The sequence below is a fragment of the Euprymna scolopes genome, chromosome 14, assembly GCF_053919585.1.
Source record: "Euprymna scolopes isolate OS-2025 chromosome 14, ASM5391958v1, whole genome shotgun sequence".
Classification (NCBI taxonomy): domain Eukaryota; kingdom Metazoa; phylum Mollusca; class Cephalopoda; order Sepiida; family Sepiolidae; genus Euprymna; species Euprymna scolopes.
The window spans coordinates 18,166,068-18,186,392 of NC_136495.1; the positions used below are offsets into that span (position 1 = coordinate 18,166,068).

The 20,325-nt window shown below is 32.7% G+C and overlaps 1 protein-coding gene across 2 annotated transcripts in view; it reads left to right on the forward strand.

The window, feature by feature from the left end:
* The first annotated feature begins 1,083 nt into the window (after positions 1-1,083).
* The window catches only part of LOC145292884 (di-N-acetylchitobiase-like), a 54,689-nt gene continuing 35,447 nt past the window's right edge, over positions 1,084-20,325 (forward strand). Inside the window, exon 1 of one of the 2 annotated variants that reach the window (XM_080139011.1) lies at positions 1,084-1,376. In XM_080139011.1, coding sequence (XP_079995137.1) covers positions 1,365-1,376 — 12 coding nt within the window. In that variant the 5' untranslated portion in view covers positions 1,084-1,364. Of the gene's footprint in view, positions 1,377-1,856; positions 2,077-20,325 lie in introns of those variants that run through there. The other variant, XM_080139010.1, reaches the window with a different exon arrangement.

A 20,325-nucleotide genomic window follows, 5' to 3' on the forward strand; every position in this document is an offset into this window, starting at 1 on the left:
TTTCTTCCTTCTTTTCGTCGTTGTCTTTTATCTTTCCTCCCTTCTTTCCTTCTTTAACTTTACGTCTTTTTAACGAGCTGCTGCTGCTGCTGAAAGAATTACGCCACAATTGGTTCTACTAAGAGATATTTTTCCCGTGAAAATTCAACAAGTGCACTAAAGAGCGGAGTGAAAGTCAGTTTTGGACAGAGATTCCACGAGGGTAACACGCAAGTTACGAGCTCTGGTCCTACTCAGACATTCAAGTCTTAAAAATAGTAAAAGTTATTTCATTGTTCATAGGAATGAATAATGAGTTTCAGTAAGAGTCGAATCAAGTTGGTTGACTCGAAAAGAAAAGAAAGAATAAATTCTAAGAAGAATTGATCTATAAACTTGACGCACGAGATGCGATTAAATGTCGGCGTGTGGAAACCGAAATGTCTTTCCATGTTGTAACCAGTGAGAATTTCATCTGACAAGAAGGACGAACGAAGGTTTTACTAAACAACATTGAGTTTTCAAATTCAAGGATTATTTTCAAAAGAACTTTCAAGGATTCTGTCACTGAAGTGAGGACAGATCGATTTGGAGTGGCGTGAAGAAAATATATATGTAAAAAAAGGACTCACACACATATATATAAAGATAAAAAAAGAAAGGTTAAAAGAAACGAAATCATTGTTTTACGCAGTAAGTTCTCTTATTCTAATTTTCTCTTATTTCTGTACTCTCTCTCTCTAGTGTTAATTAAGCCTTTAGTGCTTGCCATAAGGACATTTTTTGGCAGTCGAATCGGTGAACATATAAACTGTATTTTCTCTTGTAAATTGAACATATAAACTTTTTTCTCAATAATTGAACTTTGCAGCTTTGCTGCCTTCTTTCCCCAACCCTTATGCTTTCTTTTTCCCTCAATAAAATGTCAATATTTTTTTTATTCTTAAAAGTATTTCCTTGTCTTTATTTTTTCATGTCCTGATTTTTCTAGGCTTATTAACATGAACCACGTGGGATAACCTTCACAGGACTCAGTGAATAAATTTCCCGCACACTCTTTAACCCTTATCCTCGAGTGACCTTTTGGCCTTGATAAGTGGTGATGCCTATGTAAAAAAAAAAGTGTATGATAGTCAATGATGCAATAATGTAGTAATCGTTAGCAATGGAAATTTGGTAAATTGGATTACTTAAGGGAACGGCTCCTCAAGAACTTGTTTACGTTAGACTTGAAGATGACCGTAGTCAACTGGAAACCAGGGAAACAGAAGAGAGTTCCACAGGTGAGCAGTTGTAAGAAAGAAGCTTTGTTCATAGAATCTACTCGGCATTTGATTGTACAAATAACAGAACGAAAAAGTGGTCAAAAAATAAATATATAATAAATGTTACCAAAGGTAAGATAAATTACTCTTCTACTTAGTTGGATAAGATTTTTGTGTTTTAATTTATTTGAAAGTGTTTATTTACTTTGAAAAGTAGAACTTTAACTTTGTACAAGACAAAAATGGCGGACATTAGCCACGAGCCAGTCATCTTTGGAATCCGGATAATCGCTCAAAAATAAAAAGATGAAACAAAATATTGGTAATATTTATTTGTTATATATATATATATATATTTTTTTTCTTTTTTCACTTTTTCGTTTTATTGTCTATACTTGGCAAAAGATCCACAATTTTTTTTTTTTTCCAGAATGCTCTTTAGAGGTGGAGCTCAGGAGCTGGATATCCCTATATTAGAACCCGTGTGCTTAATTTTGCCTTCATTGGAGAGGCAGGCAAGTAAACGCGAATCCAAATTTTAAAAAATAACAAAATAACAACATGCGAACGTGACTGCGCGTAGTCTTTTCAAAGGGGGATAACTCTTATTGAAACGTGACTTTTTCTGTCAATTCAGTTCGTTGGTAAACGTTGTTTGGTAAACACTGCGTATTTCGTTTTTAGTGCGACAAAAATGTCTTCAAATGAATTGAAGTGGCTCTATTTTTTATTGGTCTCCTGTTTTTTGTTCGGATTCGGGAGTCTTTCTACATGCCCGTGCGAAGATCCACAACTATGTTTACCCATTAGAGGGAACCCCCACAAGTCAGAGGTAAATAGTGTTTTTGTTTATTTCTTAAAAAAAATAAATAAAAAGTTTTCAGTTCTATTTAGCGTCATTTATCATTTTTTTACTTTATAATATATTTGGGTTTGTATTACTGTACACATAGATTCGAAAAAGTTGTCAAAAAACAAATATATAACAAATAAATGTTATCAAAGGCAAGATAAGTTACTTTTCTACCAAACTGGATATAATTTTCGTGTTTTTATTCAATGTAACATATTTATTCAGCTCGAAAAGCATACAGTGTTTACCGATGTATTGGAAAATTCAAAATGGCGCCGGACTCTCTCTTTAACACGGTAAGTACGGGGAAGGGTGTTATAAATAATAAACTCGAAAAGATACTGTTAGAAATTCGCTCAATATATGTTGCCGTGACGTGACATAAGTTAACATATATTCGGTGTTTTTTAAATAGTATTTTGTCTAGTTTATTATTTATAACACCTTTTCCAAAAATTACGTGTTAAAGAGAGAGTCGGGCGCCATTTGGAATTTTCCAATACATCGGTAAACACTGTATGCTTTTCGAGCTGAATAAACATGTTACATTGAATAAAAACACAAAAAATATATCCAGTTTGGTAGAAAAGTAACTTATCTTGCCTTTGATAACATTTATTTGTTATATATTTGTTTTTTTGACAACTTTTTTGAATCTGTATACAGTAATACAAACCCGTTAAAAAAGAAAAAGAACTCCACCCTCCTTTTATCGGCACGGTCAGTATTCTGCATAAACATTCTTGGTACTTATGCACTTTTGTTACCGTGTTGAAATAACGTGATTATTTTGAAAGCCATAGGGAAGGGAGTGTGTTTTGTAATTATTCTATGCTTTCACCTAACAATTAAAAAAAAAAAAAGAAAATATTGTGAAACCTGAAAAAACTATTTAAAAATAGCGCGGTAACAATAGTGCATATCCTTTTCTGAATTTTAGAGATGAGGATTTATTGTTTGTGTTATTTGGATTCTTCAGACTACTGTTCTCATCTTAAGTGTTAGTTTTCACAGCGTTTCGATCGATCGAATAATCTCTGATTTCTTCGCCGAAACGTTGGGAAAATAGCATTCCAGATGAAAACAGTAGGCCGAAGAATTCAAACAATCAAATTGTTACGTGAAAGTACAGACTAGTTACAAAACGCCCTTCCCTGTTCATACGCATGGTACGTTTCTAAATAATAACGTTATTTCACATCCGTATTTCGCATAAGTACCAAATACCACTTCAGGGTCAAAAACTAGCAAACAATAAATATTATATGGATATATTCCCCCCCCCCCGAAACAGTAATTTTTTTCCTTTGCCAGAAAGATGCTTATGAAATGTGAGGAATAAAGGACAAAATAAGGGAAGCGAGAGTTAAGGGTGCTGCTGAAAGTAAACCCAATGTCCACTGTGGGGGGGGGAATCTAGGTGCTTATTCAAAATTACACTTCTTAAAAACAAATACAGAAAAATCTTTATGATGTACGTACTCGTCATGGAACGAAGATATCATATTCCAAAAATCAAGTAAATTATTAAGTATCTTATTATATTGTCAACTTACTAGCAGTGTTACCCCAGTGTTACATTGATAAAAGTGTAACCTATTTCTATTAAAAGTTCTCTCTTTATTTTTCTTCTCCCTCCCTGCTTTCCCTCTCCTTCTCCTTCTATCTTCTCCGCCCAGAGCTCATTCTTCTTTTTCTGGACACACGTACACACACTCGTTTTTATAAATTCTTGTCGGCGTTAAAGGAATTATCTCTTTGATTAAAAAATGAGACTGACTTCCCTTTAATATCAGATTGGTGCAAAAATAATATATATATATATATATATATATATATATATATATATCATTCAAACACTGCCGTGTTTGAATATATCGTTAAGTTAAAACTAGGCACCGCCAAAAATGGCCCAAAAATCAAGTTATTGTTGTTTTTTAAAACGAAATTACATTTATTAAATTCCATTATTTCTGAGTAACTTTTTATTTTCCAGAAAGATAAAACCCTGAATTTTATCATATAGAAAGCAGAATAATGTAAAACTTTTTCTACTATTTTTAATTAAATTTTAAATGTTAAATTTTCCCCAAAAGTTAACAATTGACGTTTTTTGTTTTGCACAAAAAATGTATATAAATAGTTAAAAAAAAAAAAAAAAAGAAGGTTTTTGAAAGAATTAATTTGTTTATTTCTTGTCTAACTAAGATTTAGGGTGATTTTCTATGAGAATATGCAACAATATTATAAGTACCTGGATTTCAAATAATTCCACTTATTCATATAGGCAACTAGTTACTTCGAGTCAATTTGATTACTGTTTACATTTGTACTTGATAAAAAGCAAACTACGGAAAACCAAAAAGCCAAAAAAAAACCTTATTTTTCAGTGACGAAAATTTCAATGTATTATTAACGCTGAGGCTGGCCAGTACCAGATGGGTGACCATTTGTTTGAGTTTGGTTTTTAATGTGTATGTATGTGGGGGCCAGGCTCTCCAAAATGGAGAGGGGGGGGGCAATTTAAAGCAGAATAAAAAAAAAATATTTCAGCGCGTTTGGTCCACCATAGTCGAAAGGCGGCAAGCGTTTCCAAACTTGATCGAAAAAATAATGATATTTTTAACACAAAGGGCACAATATTTATCGATTCTTCAAAGCATGCCCTGTTTAATAATGGTCATGCATTATTCGGCTCGCTAAAAAGAAATTGTTAATTTATTTATCAAAGATTTTAAAATGGCTTTTTTCGTATAAATATTAAAAAATTCTTTTTTTTGTTTTGCTTAACTTAAATTAATTATTTTACTTAACATATTTACCGTATTTCACACTTCAAAACTCAAAAGCGGGATAATTAAACAGTGGCCTTCAAGACGGTCTTGATTAAGCACAATCGAAGTTCTGATATTCAGACATCAGAATAAGGTATGCAAACAAGTTTTTTTTATTTTTTATTTTTTTTTAATCTATAATCCCATCCCTTACAACAACATAATGTTTTGTTCAGTTTCAGATGATTATTTTAAGCATATTTGGAACCCCCTCAAAACAAGGGGGGGGGGTTGTAAGCAAAAAAAAATATATATAAATATTGTTTATGAAAAATAAGTACACTGTTATAAAGTTCATTCTTCTCTTAATAATCGCTGAAAATTTCGTATTGATTGGATAATTACCTGATTTTTGGTAGATTTTTAAAAAGACGGTCCGTCAAAAAGTACTTACCTGCCCCCCCCCCCCAGTTTTGGCGGTGCCTAGTTAAAACTACTTTAAAGCTTTACCGCTCACTCATTTTTCGAATAAATTTCAAACAATTATTACAGTTTATAGATCACCTTCTTAGCTATATTATGAAATTTTTTTTCAATTTTCGTTGAGTAAAACAAAAGTTATGATGAATTTTCTGGTGTTCAAAATTGTAAAAATATGTAAGGATGTGAGCGACGCTTTTTATAACTGGTTACCATAGCAACCACTATTGCTACCAATTCACCGCTCCTGTGAAAATAGAAATAACAAGTGAAACAGAGAGAATGAAAGCATGAAAGGGAGATAATTGGGTGATTTTATTGAAAGCAAACAAGTGCCGTACATTATTATTACATATAGGGCAAAAAAAAGACTGAAATTAAACAAAAAACAAGTGAATTTATTGGAAGCCTGGAAAAATCATGGATTACAATAGAAAAATTCGAGTAAGAAAAGTAATATGGTTAAGCTTAAACATGGAAAAGTAAAGAACTAGTTGTTAAAACTGGAAAAGAAAAGGACTATATATTCTAGTAAAAAATATAATAAATTTATAATTTAAAATATTGCAGCATTAAGAATTTTTTTAAAATTCAATTTATAACATTACATAATCAATTCTTAATGTTGCAGTGTTTTAAGTTATAATTTTATTATATTTTTTACTAGAATATCTTGTTCTTTTCTTTTTCAGTTTTAACAACTAGTCCTTTACTTTTCCATGTCTAAGCTTAACCATATTACTTTTCATGCTCACATTTTTCTATTGTAATATATACATAGTTGAACGTCAAAAATGACATTATTTTTGCACCAATCTAATACATTGCCTAGTTGGAAAATGCCCCCTTTTCATGATGAAATCCATAACAGGAAGGAACAATTTTCTTTTCTAAATGTTAGACATTATTTATTTGGGATCACGTCTATCAAGAAAATTAAACTATTTTTTTTACAAGGAAATCACCATTTATCAAGACACAAAGGTTACTCGAGGATAAGGGTTAATGAGTGTACAGTGGTCACTGAGACAACCGCGTAGTGATCGTTGATGGCGGAAATTGAATAGAATTTCATTATTTAAGGGGATGGCTCAATAACTTAGAAATGGTCATGTTGTAGTCAACTTTGTGGGTATTTGCTTTGTCGTTTTTTACTTTTAGCCAGACATACAAACAAGCGCACATAAATTGCCTGTTATATCGTCAATAACAGGGGTGAACAATAACAAATGAAATGAAGCAGTTTGGTTTGACTTTGAAAATCTGACCAAAAAGCATGTTAGATTTTGATAAATGAAACCCCTAGTTATTTGCTTCCCCACAAGAGCAAAATTTCACACAAAATCGTTTTTAATGTGGGGGAATATCCAGCTCCTCAAAAAGGAGCACTTTCAATAAGAAGTAAAAAATTAAAAATTGCTTTAAATGACTTCCCTAAGGACAGAATTAATTTAGTGTAGCATCAGAACAGATACTATACTCTGATCCGAAGGTCAGAAAATGAGAGACCAATGGAACTGAACGTTTGAAAATAATCTTTTTCCATTTCACAGTGTTTGTTATGAATTTGACCTTTTGCCTGGTAATTTTTATTTTGTTATTTAAAAGAAAATATTTATTTACAATGATTTCTTTGTTGAAAATTATTTTGTTTATAATAATAGAATAAAAAAGTCGGCCATCTTAGACCAGAAAATTAACGACTGTGGTGTTTGTCTCTGTTGAATTTCACCCTCAAATTTTTATGTTTCAAGTGTCCATTATTGACGTTAATGTTTTACAAACAAATAAATTAAGAATTGAAAATAGGAAAACATTTTGTGTGTGTGTATATATGTATATATATATATATATATATATATATATATATATATATACACACACACATACATACCAGGTTAAAGGTATTCAAGAGTGATAAATAATGAATTTAACGAGGTTATTAAGAGTGATAAAAAAAAAGAAGAGTAAGATATATATTTTTATTAATAACTCGACATGCTAATGTTTTGGACAAATGGTCGGTTAAAAGCAGAAGTTCCCATCAGACAATTTAATAAATTACAACACAATATTACAAAAATAAACTAGTAAATACTTGTTTATTTTTATAATATTGTGTTGTATTTTGGCTTTCGAACGTATTTCATACTTATTTCAATTTAAAATTCAAATTCAATCAACGCTTCTAACACGAAAAACACTACCCTGAATATATATATATATATATATATATATATGTACACACATACATACCTATAAAGGTGAATTTTTTGTCGATTTAATATTGATATTAAAAGACTACTTTGTCTATTTAAAAATTATTAAAACAAACTTTTGATATACTCAGTCATGGATATGCGAGCAACTATATGAAGTTTAACTAATTTATATATTCTTTTGAAACATGAGCATTAATTAATTATTAATTTTTTATGGTGTCTTATTAAATGATTGCTTTCATTTCACTATTATGCTGAATTCTATTTATGCATAGTTTTTACATTCTGCATAATTGTGTAGAATTTTAGAGGAGAACGTTCTAACATATGGAAATATTTTTATATATATCTATATACCTATAAAGTTGAGTTTATATATACACTAATACCTCGGTTGTCGAACAACTTTGTGTTCGAACTAAAAGTTGGAGATTTTCTTGTTTCAGAAGTTGAACGAAATTTCGGAGTTTGAACTACTGGCTTCACTTCAAATGTAAACAAGCAGCGGTGTTCCTCAATGGAACGTTGTAATTCATACTGGCTATGACACTTTTGAAGTGTAGTGTGACAAACAAGCTCCACTCTGACGCCACGCGAGTCTGAAGTTTGTGACGAGAGTTATATTTAGAACAGTGTCATTGCAACCCTTTAGATAGTCTAGACAGTGTCTGAGTTATTTTTAGCACATCAGAACTATGCAATTTGATTGGTCGACTCCTTTTTGCATGAGACGACAAACGATATTGTTGTGTTCAAAAAGTAAAAAAAAAGAAGTCAGTCGACTTCAATATGATAAGCGAAGCGGACGTATCTCAAGACGACATTAATTGCACACAAAAAAACTTTGTTGTTCAAATAATTGATTTAGCGTTGTGTAAAGAGTTTAGCAACAAAGAAGAAATGGGCGTTCTTGTATCATTGACTAAAAAGAGAAATCAAGGCAAGTGAGTGAAAAACGGAAACCTGTGCAAACGATTAAATTTAAAAAGGAACTAATAGAGAAATTTGTGTCAGCGTTTGCAAAGGAGTATGAAATCGCAGTGCAATTAAATGTATAAAATCCTCAAAGTTTGCAGATAAATAAGTACCAAATAAATTCCATTTCAGTTAATTTAAAGGTTTAAAGTAGAAATATTGTTTTGGTTATCGAACATGTATGTGTTCGAACAAACATCTGAAACAAATTCTGAGCGAGTACCGAGGTACCACTATATATATATATATATATATATATATATATATATATAAAGTGACCATGTCCATGTGTGTGCGAAAAGTCTCTATCAAACTCCTCTCTGAATATTTGGTCTACAAGCTTGAAATTTGATATATAGGATTTTTAGACTTGTAGAATACTTTCAATTTGGGTAAAGTACCTGCTAAAGGCTCAGATTTGAAAAAAAACAAACTAACTTCTGAACATGCGTACATATAGAATTGTAGCTTGAACTCGCTTTTTAGCCATTTTTATCAATCTGGCGATAGTTTAGTCAGTGTCACTAAAAATTGAAGTGCTAAATAAAAACTAAGGCTTGAATGCTGAATGCTTGGGTTTTCAATTCAGCTGATGGCATTGAAGTCATTTTTTAACTTTTGAAATCATATATATATATTGGTACAATATAATAATCAATAGAGAATTTGCTCTATAATAATAAAGATGAAATCTTCATGAATTAAAATATCATATTTAAGCATTTTTTACACCAGGGTAACATCGGTTAGCCTGCTAGTACAACTCTGGACGGCCTGCTAGTATGTATATATATATATATATATATATATATATATATATATTAGCATGGGTACCCAGCGTTACCTGGGTTGACATGAAGTTCTGTTTGAGACACACCTGTATACTAATTATTTTCATCATGGGCAATGAAACCCAATTACAGGAGACGAAACCGGACATATTATTTCTATGTGAAACTGGAATAGGGCCGACCACTTCCCTAGATGAGTTCATAATGCATGGATACTCCAATTTAACAGCTAAATCTGACTCCCAAGATCGCCATGGGCATGGAATATGTGCCTACATTAAGGATGGCTTCCCATGTGGCAGGGATATCTCTAGAGAAGATCCTAATTTACCCTATATGTGCTTCAGGGTTGCACTTGCTAACACCACTGCATTTATATTTGCCCTCTATAGGCCCCACAACAGCGGAGTTACTATCTTTAAGAGCATATCTGAGAAAATAGACCACATACTGTCTTCACATCCCTCGGCTAACATCCACATCTGTGGTGACTTCAACGTCCATAACGTGGAATGGCTGACCCATTCAAATAAGACAGATGATGAGGGGAGGTTTTGTCATGATTTTGCCATTGCTTATGACCTCACTCAGATTGTTCGCGAACCCACCCGTGTGCCCGATACACCCAATCAATATGCAAGCCTCTTAGACCTTTTTCTTTCAACTTCCCCTGAGCTATGTTCATGTACCGTTCATTCTCCTTTAGGATCCTCCGACCACTCCGTCGTATCAGTTAAGATAAAAACAAAATGTAAGAAGCCATCAGACGTACCCCTCCACCGTACTGTATACCGATACTCTATGGCTGACTGGGATAGCTTCCGTACATTCATATCTGATTTACCTCTGCACTCCATGTTTAAAAAGGAAGTGTCCTCTATAGTATCAGATCTGACCGAATGGTTAATTGTAGGCATAGACCAATTCATACCATCAAAAAAATTCCAACAAAAACCTAACAGCCAGCCATGGTTCTCCCCAGAATGTGCTGCTGCTATCGCGCACAGAAATCACTTTTTCCATAACTACCAACGTAATAGATGCACTGAGACTAAAGCTGCTTTCAGGACTGCCAGCAACCACTGTAAAAGAGTAATAAAAAATGCAAGAGAGCTATATGCCCAGTCTGTTAAATCCAAGGTAGCTGATCAACGGCTTGGTTCCCACCAGTTTTGGCAAATAACAAATAGGATCCTGAACAGAAGTGTGCGTTCTATCCCAACCATTATCAATGGACCAGAGGTTATCTCGTCAGCGTCAGACAAGGCCAAACTATTTGCAAAGAACTTTGCAGCTAATTCTACCCTATGCGACGAAGGCCATCAACTCCCCATATTTCCTCCTATAACACAGAACAAGCTAGGTAATATACAAATATCCGTGCATGAGGTCGCCAAGCTAATAAAAAAACCTAGATTCCAGTAAAGCAACTGGCCCTGATGGCATCCCAATTATAGTGTTAAAAAAGCTTCAACCAGAACTTGCTCCCATACTTACGAAACTATTTAAGCGCTGCCTTAAGGAGAAGTGCTTTCCGACCCCCTGGAAGACCTCATCAGTTTGCCCTGTATTTAAGAATTCAGGTGATAAGTCATCTCCCTCTCAATACAGACCAATAAGTCTTCTCTGTGTTATGAGTAAGTTACTGGAATCAATATTAAATAGAGAAATAGTCAACCACCTCAGCAGAAACAACCTTCTTAGTGACACACAATATGGTTTCCGCTCTGCAAGATCTACCGCAGATGTGCTGACGGTTATATCCCACAGGATTAGTGAATCTCTTGACAAAGGCTTCTTTTCTAGGGCAATTGCTCTTGACATATCAAAGGCCTTTGACAAAGTATGGCATAAGGGTCTACTTCACAAGATTTCCAGCTACGGTATAACTGGAAATGTTTTCTCAATCATTAAATCATTTCTCTCCGATAGGCTCATAAGAGTAGTGGTAGATGGACAAAAATCGGAGGCCTGCAATATAAATGCTGGAGTCCCTCAGGGGTCAATCCTCGGCCCAACTCTCTTCCTGATCTACATCAATGACCTCCCTAAACACATACTTAAATCATTCGTTGACATCTATGCTGATGACACGACCATCTACGGCAACACATCAAAGGCTGTAAATGACGAAGTTCTCTCGGATTCTCTCTCCTCTGATCTCGAGCGCGTGGTTCAGTGGGGGAAGATGTGGCTAGTTACCTTTAATGCATCTAAAACCAAACTCCTATCCTTACATCATCAACGCTCTGATCCCCAGCTGGCATCAATTGTGATGGATGGCTCTCGTCTGGGTGAGGCCCCGTGTTTTGACAAGCTTCTGGGTTTGACCTTTACTCCTGATCTGAAATGGAACACGTACATCAAGTCTGTTGCCAAGGTCGCAGGAAAGATGGTGGGATCCTTCTACCGCTCCAGAAGATATCTCACTACTGATGCAATTCTCTATCTATATAAAAGCCAAGTACGGCCAAGGATGGAATACTGTTGCCATATCTGGGCAGGAGCTGCCAAAAACAGCCTATCATGCCTTGACAGAGTACAAAATAGACTTCGTGGTTTAGTGGGGGATGCCCTTTTCTCTACCCTGCAACCCCTCTCCCACAGAAGAGACGTTGCGAGCCTATCCTTGTTTTATCGTTATTTTCATGGCAGGTGCTCGTCTGAACTCCAATCCCTGGTCCCCCCTCGCCAAACTTTCACGAAAAACACCCGTCTAGCTGAATCCACTGTGAAAAATTTCCCCCACTCTATATCTGTGCCTAAATCAAAACGCGGATTTCATGAGCAAGGCTTCTTTCTTAGAACTGCACGCCTGTGGAACTCTGTTCCGTCTGCCTGCTTCCCTCCGGACTACAACTTGGATGTCTTCAAGTCTAATGTTAACAAATTCCTAATGAACCGCCCCCCTAATTAAACACTTCATAAAATCTCCTCACTAACGTGATGTACTTGCAATAACCCTTATCCCTGAGTGGCTTCCGGGCCTTGATAAGTGGTGATCACTGTGTAAAAAAAAAAAAAAAAAAAATGTGGATACCCCCACAACAAAAATAAAAGAACGGATGAAAACATACAAATGTAAATGCCCAAAAAAAGAAGTACATGATACCCTCTCCACCAGATATTTCGGCAGAAGGGATACAAAGAGAAGAAACTATTCTCCGGATATTGAGCACTGGGAAGACCCCCCCCCCCAAGAAAAGATAATTAAAAATAAATCATTACAACTTTTGTTTTAATAAAAATAGCAGCGAATGACCGTGCGATCGCAAAGAACAAAGAAAAAAAAAAATCTACCAAAAATTAATTCCAAAGACAATTAAATGACATTTTTCGTCATTTTATATTTCTAATGTAATCCTCCCCCCCGCCCCCCAAAAAATTGAATTTGTCATATTTTGGGGTTCGTTCTGTTTATAAAATTGTTAGGTGAAAGTACAGAATGGTTTCATAAAATTAAATTTATTGTTATTTTATGTTTCAAATGTAATTCCCCCCCCCCCAACCACGACCACCACAAAAAAAACTAAGTTTTGGTATTTGTCATGTTTTTTCCATCCTCCCACCCCCGTCGATCGCCAAACTTGAAAAAATGTTAGAGATGACATGTCTAGTTGACCGCTTTGTGGCCAAAAAGTGGGTGCTCATTTTATGTTAAATTTATATAGAAAAGTTATACCCCACCCTAAATTGTTAATTTTTTTCAGAATTTCTTCTTTCATATTATTTATAAAGACTTCTTAAACGTATTAGGCCACAAAAAAACAGGTCTTAATTTTTTTCGTCAATGTCAAGTTTCTTTCCAACTCTTCCAAAAACTTTAAAACGACGACCTTTAATGGTTTTCGGTAGTGCTGAAAACGTATATTACATTTAAATCTGGGGCAGATAAGTAGTTTTCATGATATGAAAAAATACTTTTTCAAAAAGTGGGGGATCACTTTCCTATATAAATTTAACGTAAAATGAGCATCCACTTTCTGGTCACCTGGTGATTTCTTCATATCATAAAACAAATTTAACTGTGATATTCGTTTTCAACACCCCCAAAAATTGGCGCTGTTTTTTTTTTTCTAAGAGATGCGTTCATTTTTTCATCTCATAATTTAGGACGCTAATTATGCTGTTAGTAAGTTTACAAAAGCATACTTTTGTTTTTTTGTTCTTTTTTCATTATACAACTTGTATAGTTGTTAACCGGTGCCTCTGCAGATTTTGTATTTATTATTATAGAACTAATTCTCTATTGATTATTATATTGTACCCAATATATAGTCCATCCATAGCCTTGTGCCTCTGGAGGGGCATAAGCCATCCACAACTTTGTAGATGCTTTTGTAGCGAGGAGTTCTTTTTTTGGAGTAAGGGTGCTGGCCCCATGCCCAACCTTCCCAGAAGGTACATACAGTGCCTAGCCTTCTCAAATAGTCACCCATCTGGTACTGGCCAGACTCAACGTTGCTTAACTTTGGTGATCTGGCGAGAACCGTTGTCAACGTGATTGTGCCATACGTACCCAATATATAGTAGTGATTTAAAAGAAATGACTTAGGTGCCATCAATTAGAATCAAAACCAAAACATTTAACCTTTCAGAAGTATTCGCTACCATATGCCTTAAGGACAAATGAATATCAAATAAATGTATATTTGCGCATGCATAGAGGAGCACTTAAAGTCTTCTTACACCTGCTAAGTTTTAATTTTTCAATTTTGTCCTCTTAGCAGCTATTCTCACCAGTTAAAAACCAAATCGAATTTGTTCCACGGGTCCGAATCCCCTATATATCAAGTTTCAAGTCTGAAAACCAAAAATTGACAGAGTAGTTTGATCGAGACCGTTCCACACACACACACACACACACACACACACACACACACACACACACACACATATATAATGTTCATTTATACAAACATTATTGGCTACATATGTGCATACATGTTTCTGTTGAGATCTCTAGTGTGTCGTGTACATTTCGAATCAATCAAATTACACTAAATGTGGTTTGACATTTATGTACATTTGACCAATTTATGGTGTGTCACACCGAACCACTGAGCATATATATAGCAACACATGGTGGACATTTGATCAAATTATGTGATCTGCACACATTGAACCACAAAACATGCAGATTGAATAATTATGTATTTGATAAATTTACGTGACATATGTACGAACAACATTTATAGTGATCAAAGTGTTGTAAGATCTTGTAATCGCTGTTTCTTAATATTTATTACTAGCAGTTCAGCCCGGCTTTGCTCGGGCCCTATGTACTGTTCATAACTTGATATGCATTCGTATTTATTAAAAAGTGTGCATATGTAGGGTAATGCCTTTCTATATAATAGGCTTTCTTAACTACTATAGAGAAAAGTTGCTAGAGACCGCAGAGGTCAAATTTTCTTTCACTTTGACCCTAATTTTGGCCCTTTAACATTCATTGTTTTGGGTTCAAATCAAATTAAAATGTCTGACCCATATCCAAGTAACCTACATCTAAAATTTAAAGTGTTTAGACCCAAAACTGGTGGAGGAGTTTGGTAGAATCTGCAAAAGTCAACTCTTTCAACTTTGATCTCTTGGTAGCCAAATTTTCGCTTAAAAACTGATTAAAAAGCTTGCTGAAAGTCTGAATACCCTTTATGTAAAATTTCAAATGTTTAGACCCAAAATTGGCTTAATAGTTTACTAGAAACCGCAAAGGTCAAATCTTTTGAACTTTAACCCCTTGGAAGCTAAATTTTCAGCCAAAAAAAAAAAAACTATTAAAAAGCTTGCTCTATATCTGAATACCTTTTATGTAAAATTTCAAATGTTTAGACCAAAAATTGGCTGAGTTATTTGTTAGAGAATTTTGTTGAACTTTGACCTCAATTTTGACCCCTTAAGGTTTTTGGTTCAAATCAAATTATAAAGTTAGATCCATGTCCAAGGAACCTATATCTAAAATTTCAAGTGTTTGGACCCAAAATTGTCGGAGGAGTTTGGTAGAGTTCTCAAAGGTCAAATCGTTTAACTTTGACCCCTTAACAGCCAAATTTCTGCCGAAAACCAATCACAAAGATTTTCCCAAATCTCAGTACTCTGTATATCAAATTTCGAGTCTGTAGACTTAAAATTGACAGTTATTGCGTAGGAAAATGTACACAGTCACACACACAGTCACGTTCACTTTTATAGATATATAGATAGATTTAATATTTAGACATAGATGTCTATAGTCGAGTATATACATGATCTGGAAAATTACTTTGGCTTGCTCTAAATCATAAAATTCAACGTTGTAATTATATCTAATCAAAGGTAGAAATAGTTAAAAACAGGATAAAAATGCTCAGTACATTAGTAGAGCTAAATATATATATATATTTTTTTATTTTATAACTTCAAGTATTGACTTCATCTATTACAATTGTTTCTGTGAACAGAAAACTTAATGTCTGCTTCATTAGACGGCAAGAAAAAAAATATATACTTAGTCCAAATTGCATATTGTATCCACGTGTATCCCTTGTATATAAATATGTATGAATAAAAAATCAATACGAAAAATATATAAATGTTGATATCTTTTCTGTATTTATTTCCTATGTGTTGACGTATAGGAATACAAAAAGTCTTTTGAAAAAAAACCCAAAGTGGTTCTTTCAAAAGCACATAATTTTCAACCGATCCTTCGGTCTTCCACAGTGTGAATCATTCACACTGAGGTTAGCGTTTTCTTTCATGTAAGGTTTGTAAATGCCTGTTCCTAGGTTGAAAGTTTAATAGTTTAACATTATTTATTTTGACCTTTAAGCCAAACTCTTTCATCACACTTTGCACTCTACAATAACTATAATTAGACTGTCATCTTTGTATGATGATGATGATGATGATGATTGCAACGTCTTGTCAGACGAGTGCCACTCCCTCATACATTTAAAGTCCATGAGCCCAAAAATGACTTCCATCGCCACAGGACCAGTAACAGGGAGTATCTATACACAGATGATGTTACAGAGTCTTAGCTTTGTACGATAGCTAAGTCTCTCTTTCGGTTCAAAATGTTGAGATCCAGCAACAAGTAAGAGCAAGATAGCCAGCAACAAGTTAAACTGCAGACCAGCTTAATTCGGGTACTGGTCTCCCGCTTTATGGTTTTTTAAATCAGAGATTTGCTTCTCCTAGAAAGGTTGCCTTCACCACGGCTTACGGGAGCCCTCTCCACTCCAACACATATATACATACACACAGACACACATGGTGCTAGTTGGCCGTTGACCCCGAAAAAGGGTTCATTCGCCCTTTGGAAGGTCTTGTTTTTTAATCCTTCAGGGAGATTAGCCACCCTCCTCACCAAACAAGTCTGGTGGAGGAACTAGTTTAATTGCCGGTGACCCGACCATGAGGCAGGTAGTACTGGGTTACATGGTACCAGTAGCATATGATATAACCTGACTATAATCTTTGTATAGGCCAATATATATAATCTACATAAATAAATGTGAATTTTGAGTCCTTTCTTGATGATGATGATCATCATCATCATCATCATCATCATGTGAAATATAAAATAAATGACGGCTTTAAAAAATTGATTTCCAAAAATTACTTTTTCTAGGTCTTTATTCATATCTCTTTCTCTGAGGTTCATTTTGATAACTTTCTTTCATATTTTTTTTTAGCCTCCCACCTTTGAACTAGACATGCTACCTTAACATTTTTACGTCTACAATCCCAAGAACTTTACCCCATTCTTTTCATTTTTGTCATACAATTAAAGTCTCATCTTCTTCACACAACTCCCTATCCTGTCCAGATTTAATCTTTCTCTGAAGTCTTAGAACAAAACCTGTCTTTAAGATCCACATTACACATCCATAGCATTATTCACATACCATTTGTCTTCGTGCAATACTCAACCGTTACTGATCATAGATTCTTTCCTTGGTCAACAATAGTAACACTGACAAGTGATATCAGAAATTCCTTGAATTTTCTTCATTAATGGTAAGTCCAAAACTAGTGATGGAACGATTCCAATATTTTTCCTAATTCCGATACAATTACTGATTCTGTTTAAAAATACCAATTCCGATACAATCACTGATTCTATTTACAATTATCAATTCCGATACAATTACTGATTCTGTTTAAAAATACCAATTCCGATACAATTACTGATTCTTTTTAAAAATATCAATTCTGATACAATTACTGATTCTTTTTAAAAATATCAATTCTGATACAATTACTGATTCTTTTTAAAAATATCAATTCTCATACAATTACTGATTCTTTTTAAACATATCAATTTCGATACAATTACTGATTCTGTTTAAAAATACCAATCCTGATACAATTACTGATTCTGTTTAAAAATATCAATTCTGATACAATTACTGATTCTGTTTACAATTATCAATTCTGATACAATTACTGATTCTGTTTAAAAATATCAATTCTGATACAATTACTGATTCTGTTTAAAAATATCAATTCTGATACAATTACTGATTCTGTTTACAATTATCAATTCTGATACAATTACTGATTCTGTTAAAAAATACCAATTCTGATACAATTACTGATTCTTTTTAAAAATATCAATTCTGATACAATTACTGATTCTGTTTAAAAATATCAATTCTGATACAATTACTGATTCTGTTTAAAAATATCAATTCTGATACAATTACTGATTCTGTTTAAAAATATCAATTCTGATACAATTACTGATTCTGTTTACAATTATCAATTCTGATACAATTACTGATTCTGTTTAAAAATACCAATTCTGATACAATTACTGATTCTTTTTAAAAATACCAATTCTGATACAATAACTGATTCTGTTTCAAAATATCAATTCTGATACAATTACTGATTCTGTTTAAAAATACCAATCCTGATACAATCACTGATTCTGTTTAAAAATACCAATCCTGATACAATCACTGATTCTGTTTAAAAATACCAATCCTGATACAATCACTGATTCTGTTTAAAAATACCAATTCTACTGATTCTGTTTTAAAATACCAATTCTACTGATTCTGTTTAAAAATACCAATTCTACTGATTCTGTTTAAAAATACCAATTCTACTGATTCTGTTTAAAAATATCAATTCTGATATAATTACTGATTCTGTTTAAAAATACCAATCCTGATACAATCACTGATTCTGTTTACAAATAGCAATTCTGATACAATTACTGATTCTGTTTAAGAATATCAATTCTACTGATTCTGTTTAAAAATATCAATCCTGATACAATCACTTATTCTGTTTAAAAATACCAATTCTGATACAATTACTGATTCTGTTTAAAAATATCAATTATGATACAATTACTGATTCTGTTTAAAAATATCAATTCTGATACAATTACTGATTCTGTTTACAATTATCAATTCTGATACAATTACTGATTCTGTTTAAAAATACCAATTCTGATACAATTACTGATTCTTTTTAAAAATATATATTCTGATACAATTACTGATTCTGTTTAAAAATATCAATTCTGATACAATTACTGATTCTGTTTAAAAATATCAATTCTGATACAATTACTGATTCTGTTTACAATTATCAATTCTGATACAATTACTGATTCTGTTTAAAAATACCAATTCTGATACAATTACTGATTCTTTTTAAAAATATCAATTCTGATACAATTACTGATTCTGTTTCAAAATATCAATTCTGATACAATTACTGATTCTGTTTCAAAATATCAATTCTGATACAATTACTGATTCTGTTTAAAAATACCAATCCTGATACAATTACTGATTCTCTTTAAAAATACCAATCCTGATACAATCACTGATTCTGTTTAAAAATACCAATCCTGATACAATCACTGATTCTGTTTAAAAATACCAATCCTGATACAATCACTGATTCTGTTTAAAAATACCAATTCTACTGATTCTGTTTAAAAATACCAATTCTACTGATTCTGTTTAAAAATACCAATTCTACTGATTCTGTTTAAAAATACCAATTCTACTGATTCTGTTTAAAAATATCAATTCTGATATAATTACTGATTCTGTTTAAAAATACCAATTCTGATACAATCACTTATTCTGTTTAAACATACCAATCCTGATACAATCACTGATTCTGTTTAAAAATACCAATTCTACTGATTCTGTTTAAAAATATCAATCCTGATACAATTACTGATTCTGTTTAAAAATATCAATTCTGATACAATTACTGATTCTGTTTAAAAATATCAATTCTCATACAATTACTGATTCTGTTTAAAAATATCAATTCTCATACAATTACTGATTCTGTTTAAAAATATCAATTCTCATACAATTACTGATTCTGTTTAAAAATATCAATTCTCATACAATTACTGATTCTGTTTAAAAATATAAATTCTGATACAATTACTGATTCTGTTAAAAATATAAATTCTGATACAATTACTGATTCTGTTAAAAAATATCAATTCTCATACAATTACTGATTCTGTTTAAACATACCAATTCTCGTACAATTACTGATTCTGTTTAAAAATATCAATTCTGATACAATTACTGATTCTGTTTAAAAATATCAATTCTCATACAATTACTGATTCTGTTTGAAAATATCAATTCTGATACAATTACTGATTCTGTTTAAAAATATCAATTCTGATACAATTACTGATTCTGTTTGAAAATATCAATTCTCATACAATTACTGATTCTGTTTAAAAATATCAATTCTCATACAATTACTGATTCTGTTTAAAAATATAAATTCTGATACAATTACTGATTCTGTTTAAAAATATAAATTCTGATACAATTACTGATTCTGTTTAAAAATATAAATTCTGATACAATTACTGATTCTGTTTGAAAATATCGATTCTGATACAATTGCTGATTCTGTTTAAAAATATCAATTCTCATACAATTACTGATTCTGTTTGAAAATATCAATTCTGATACAGTGACTGATTCTGTTTAAAAA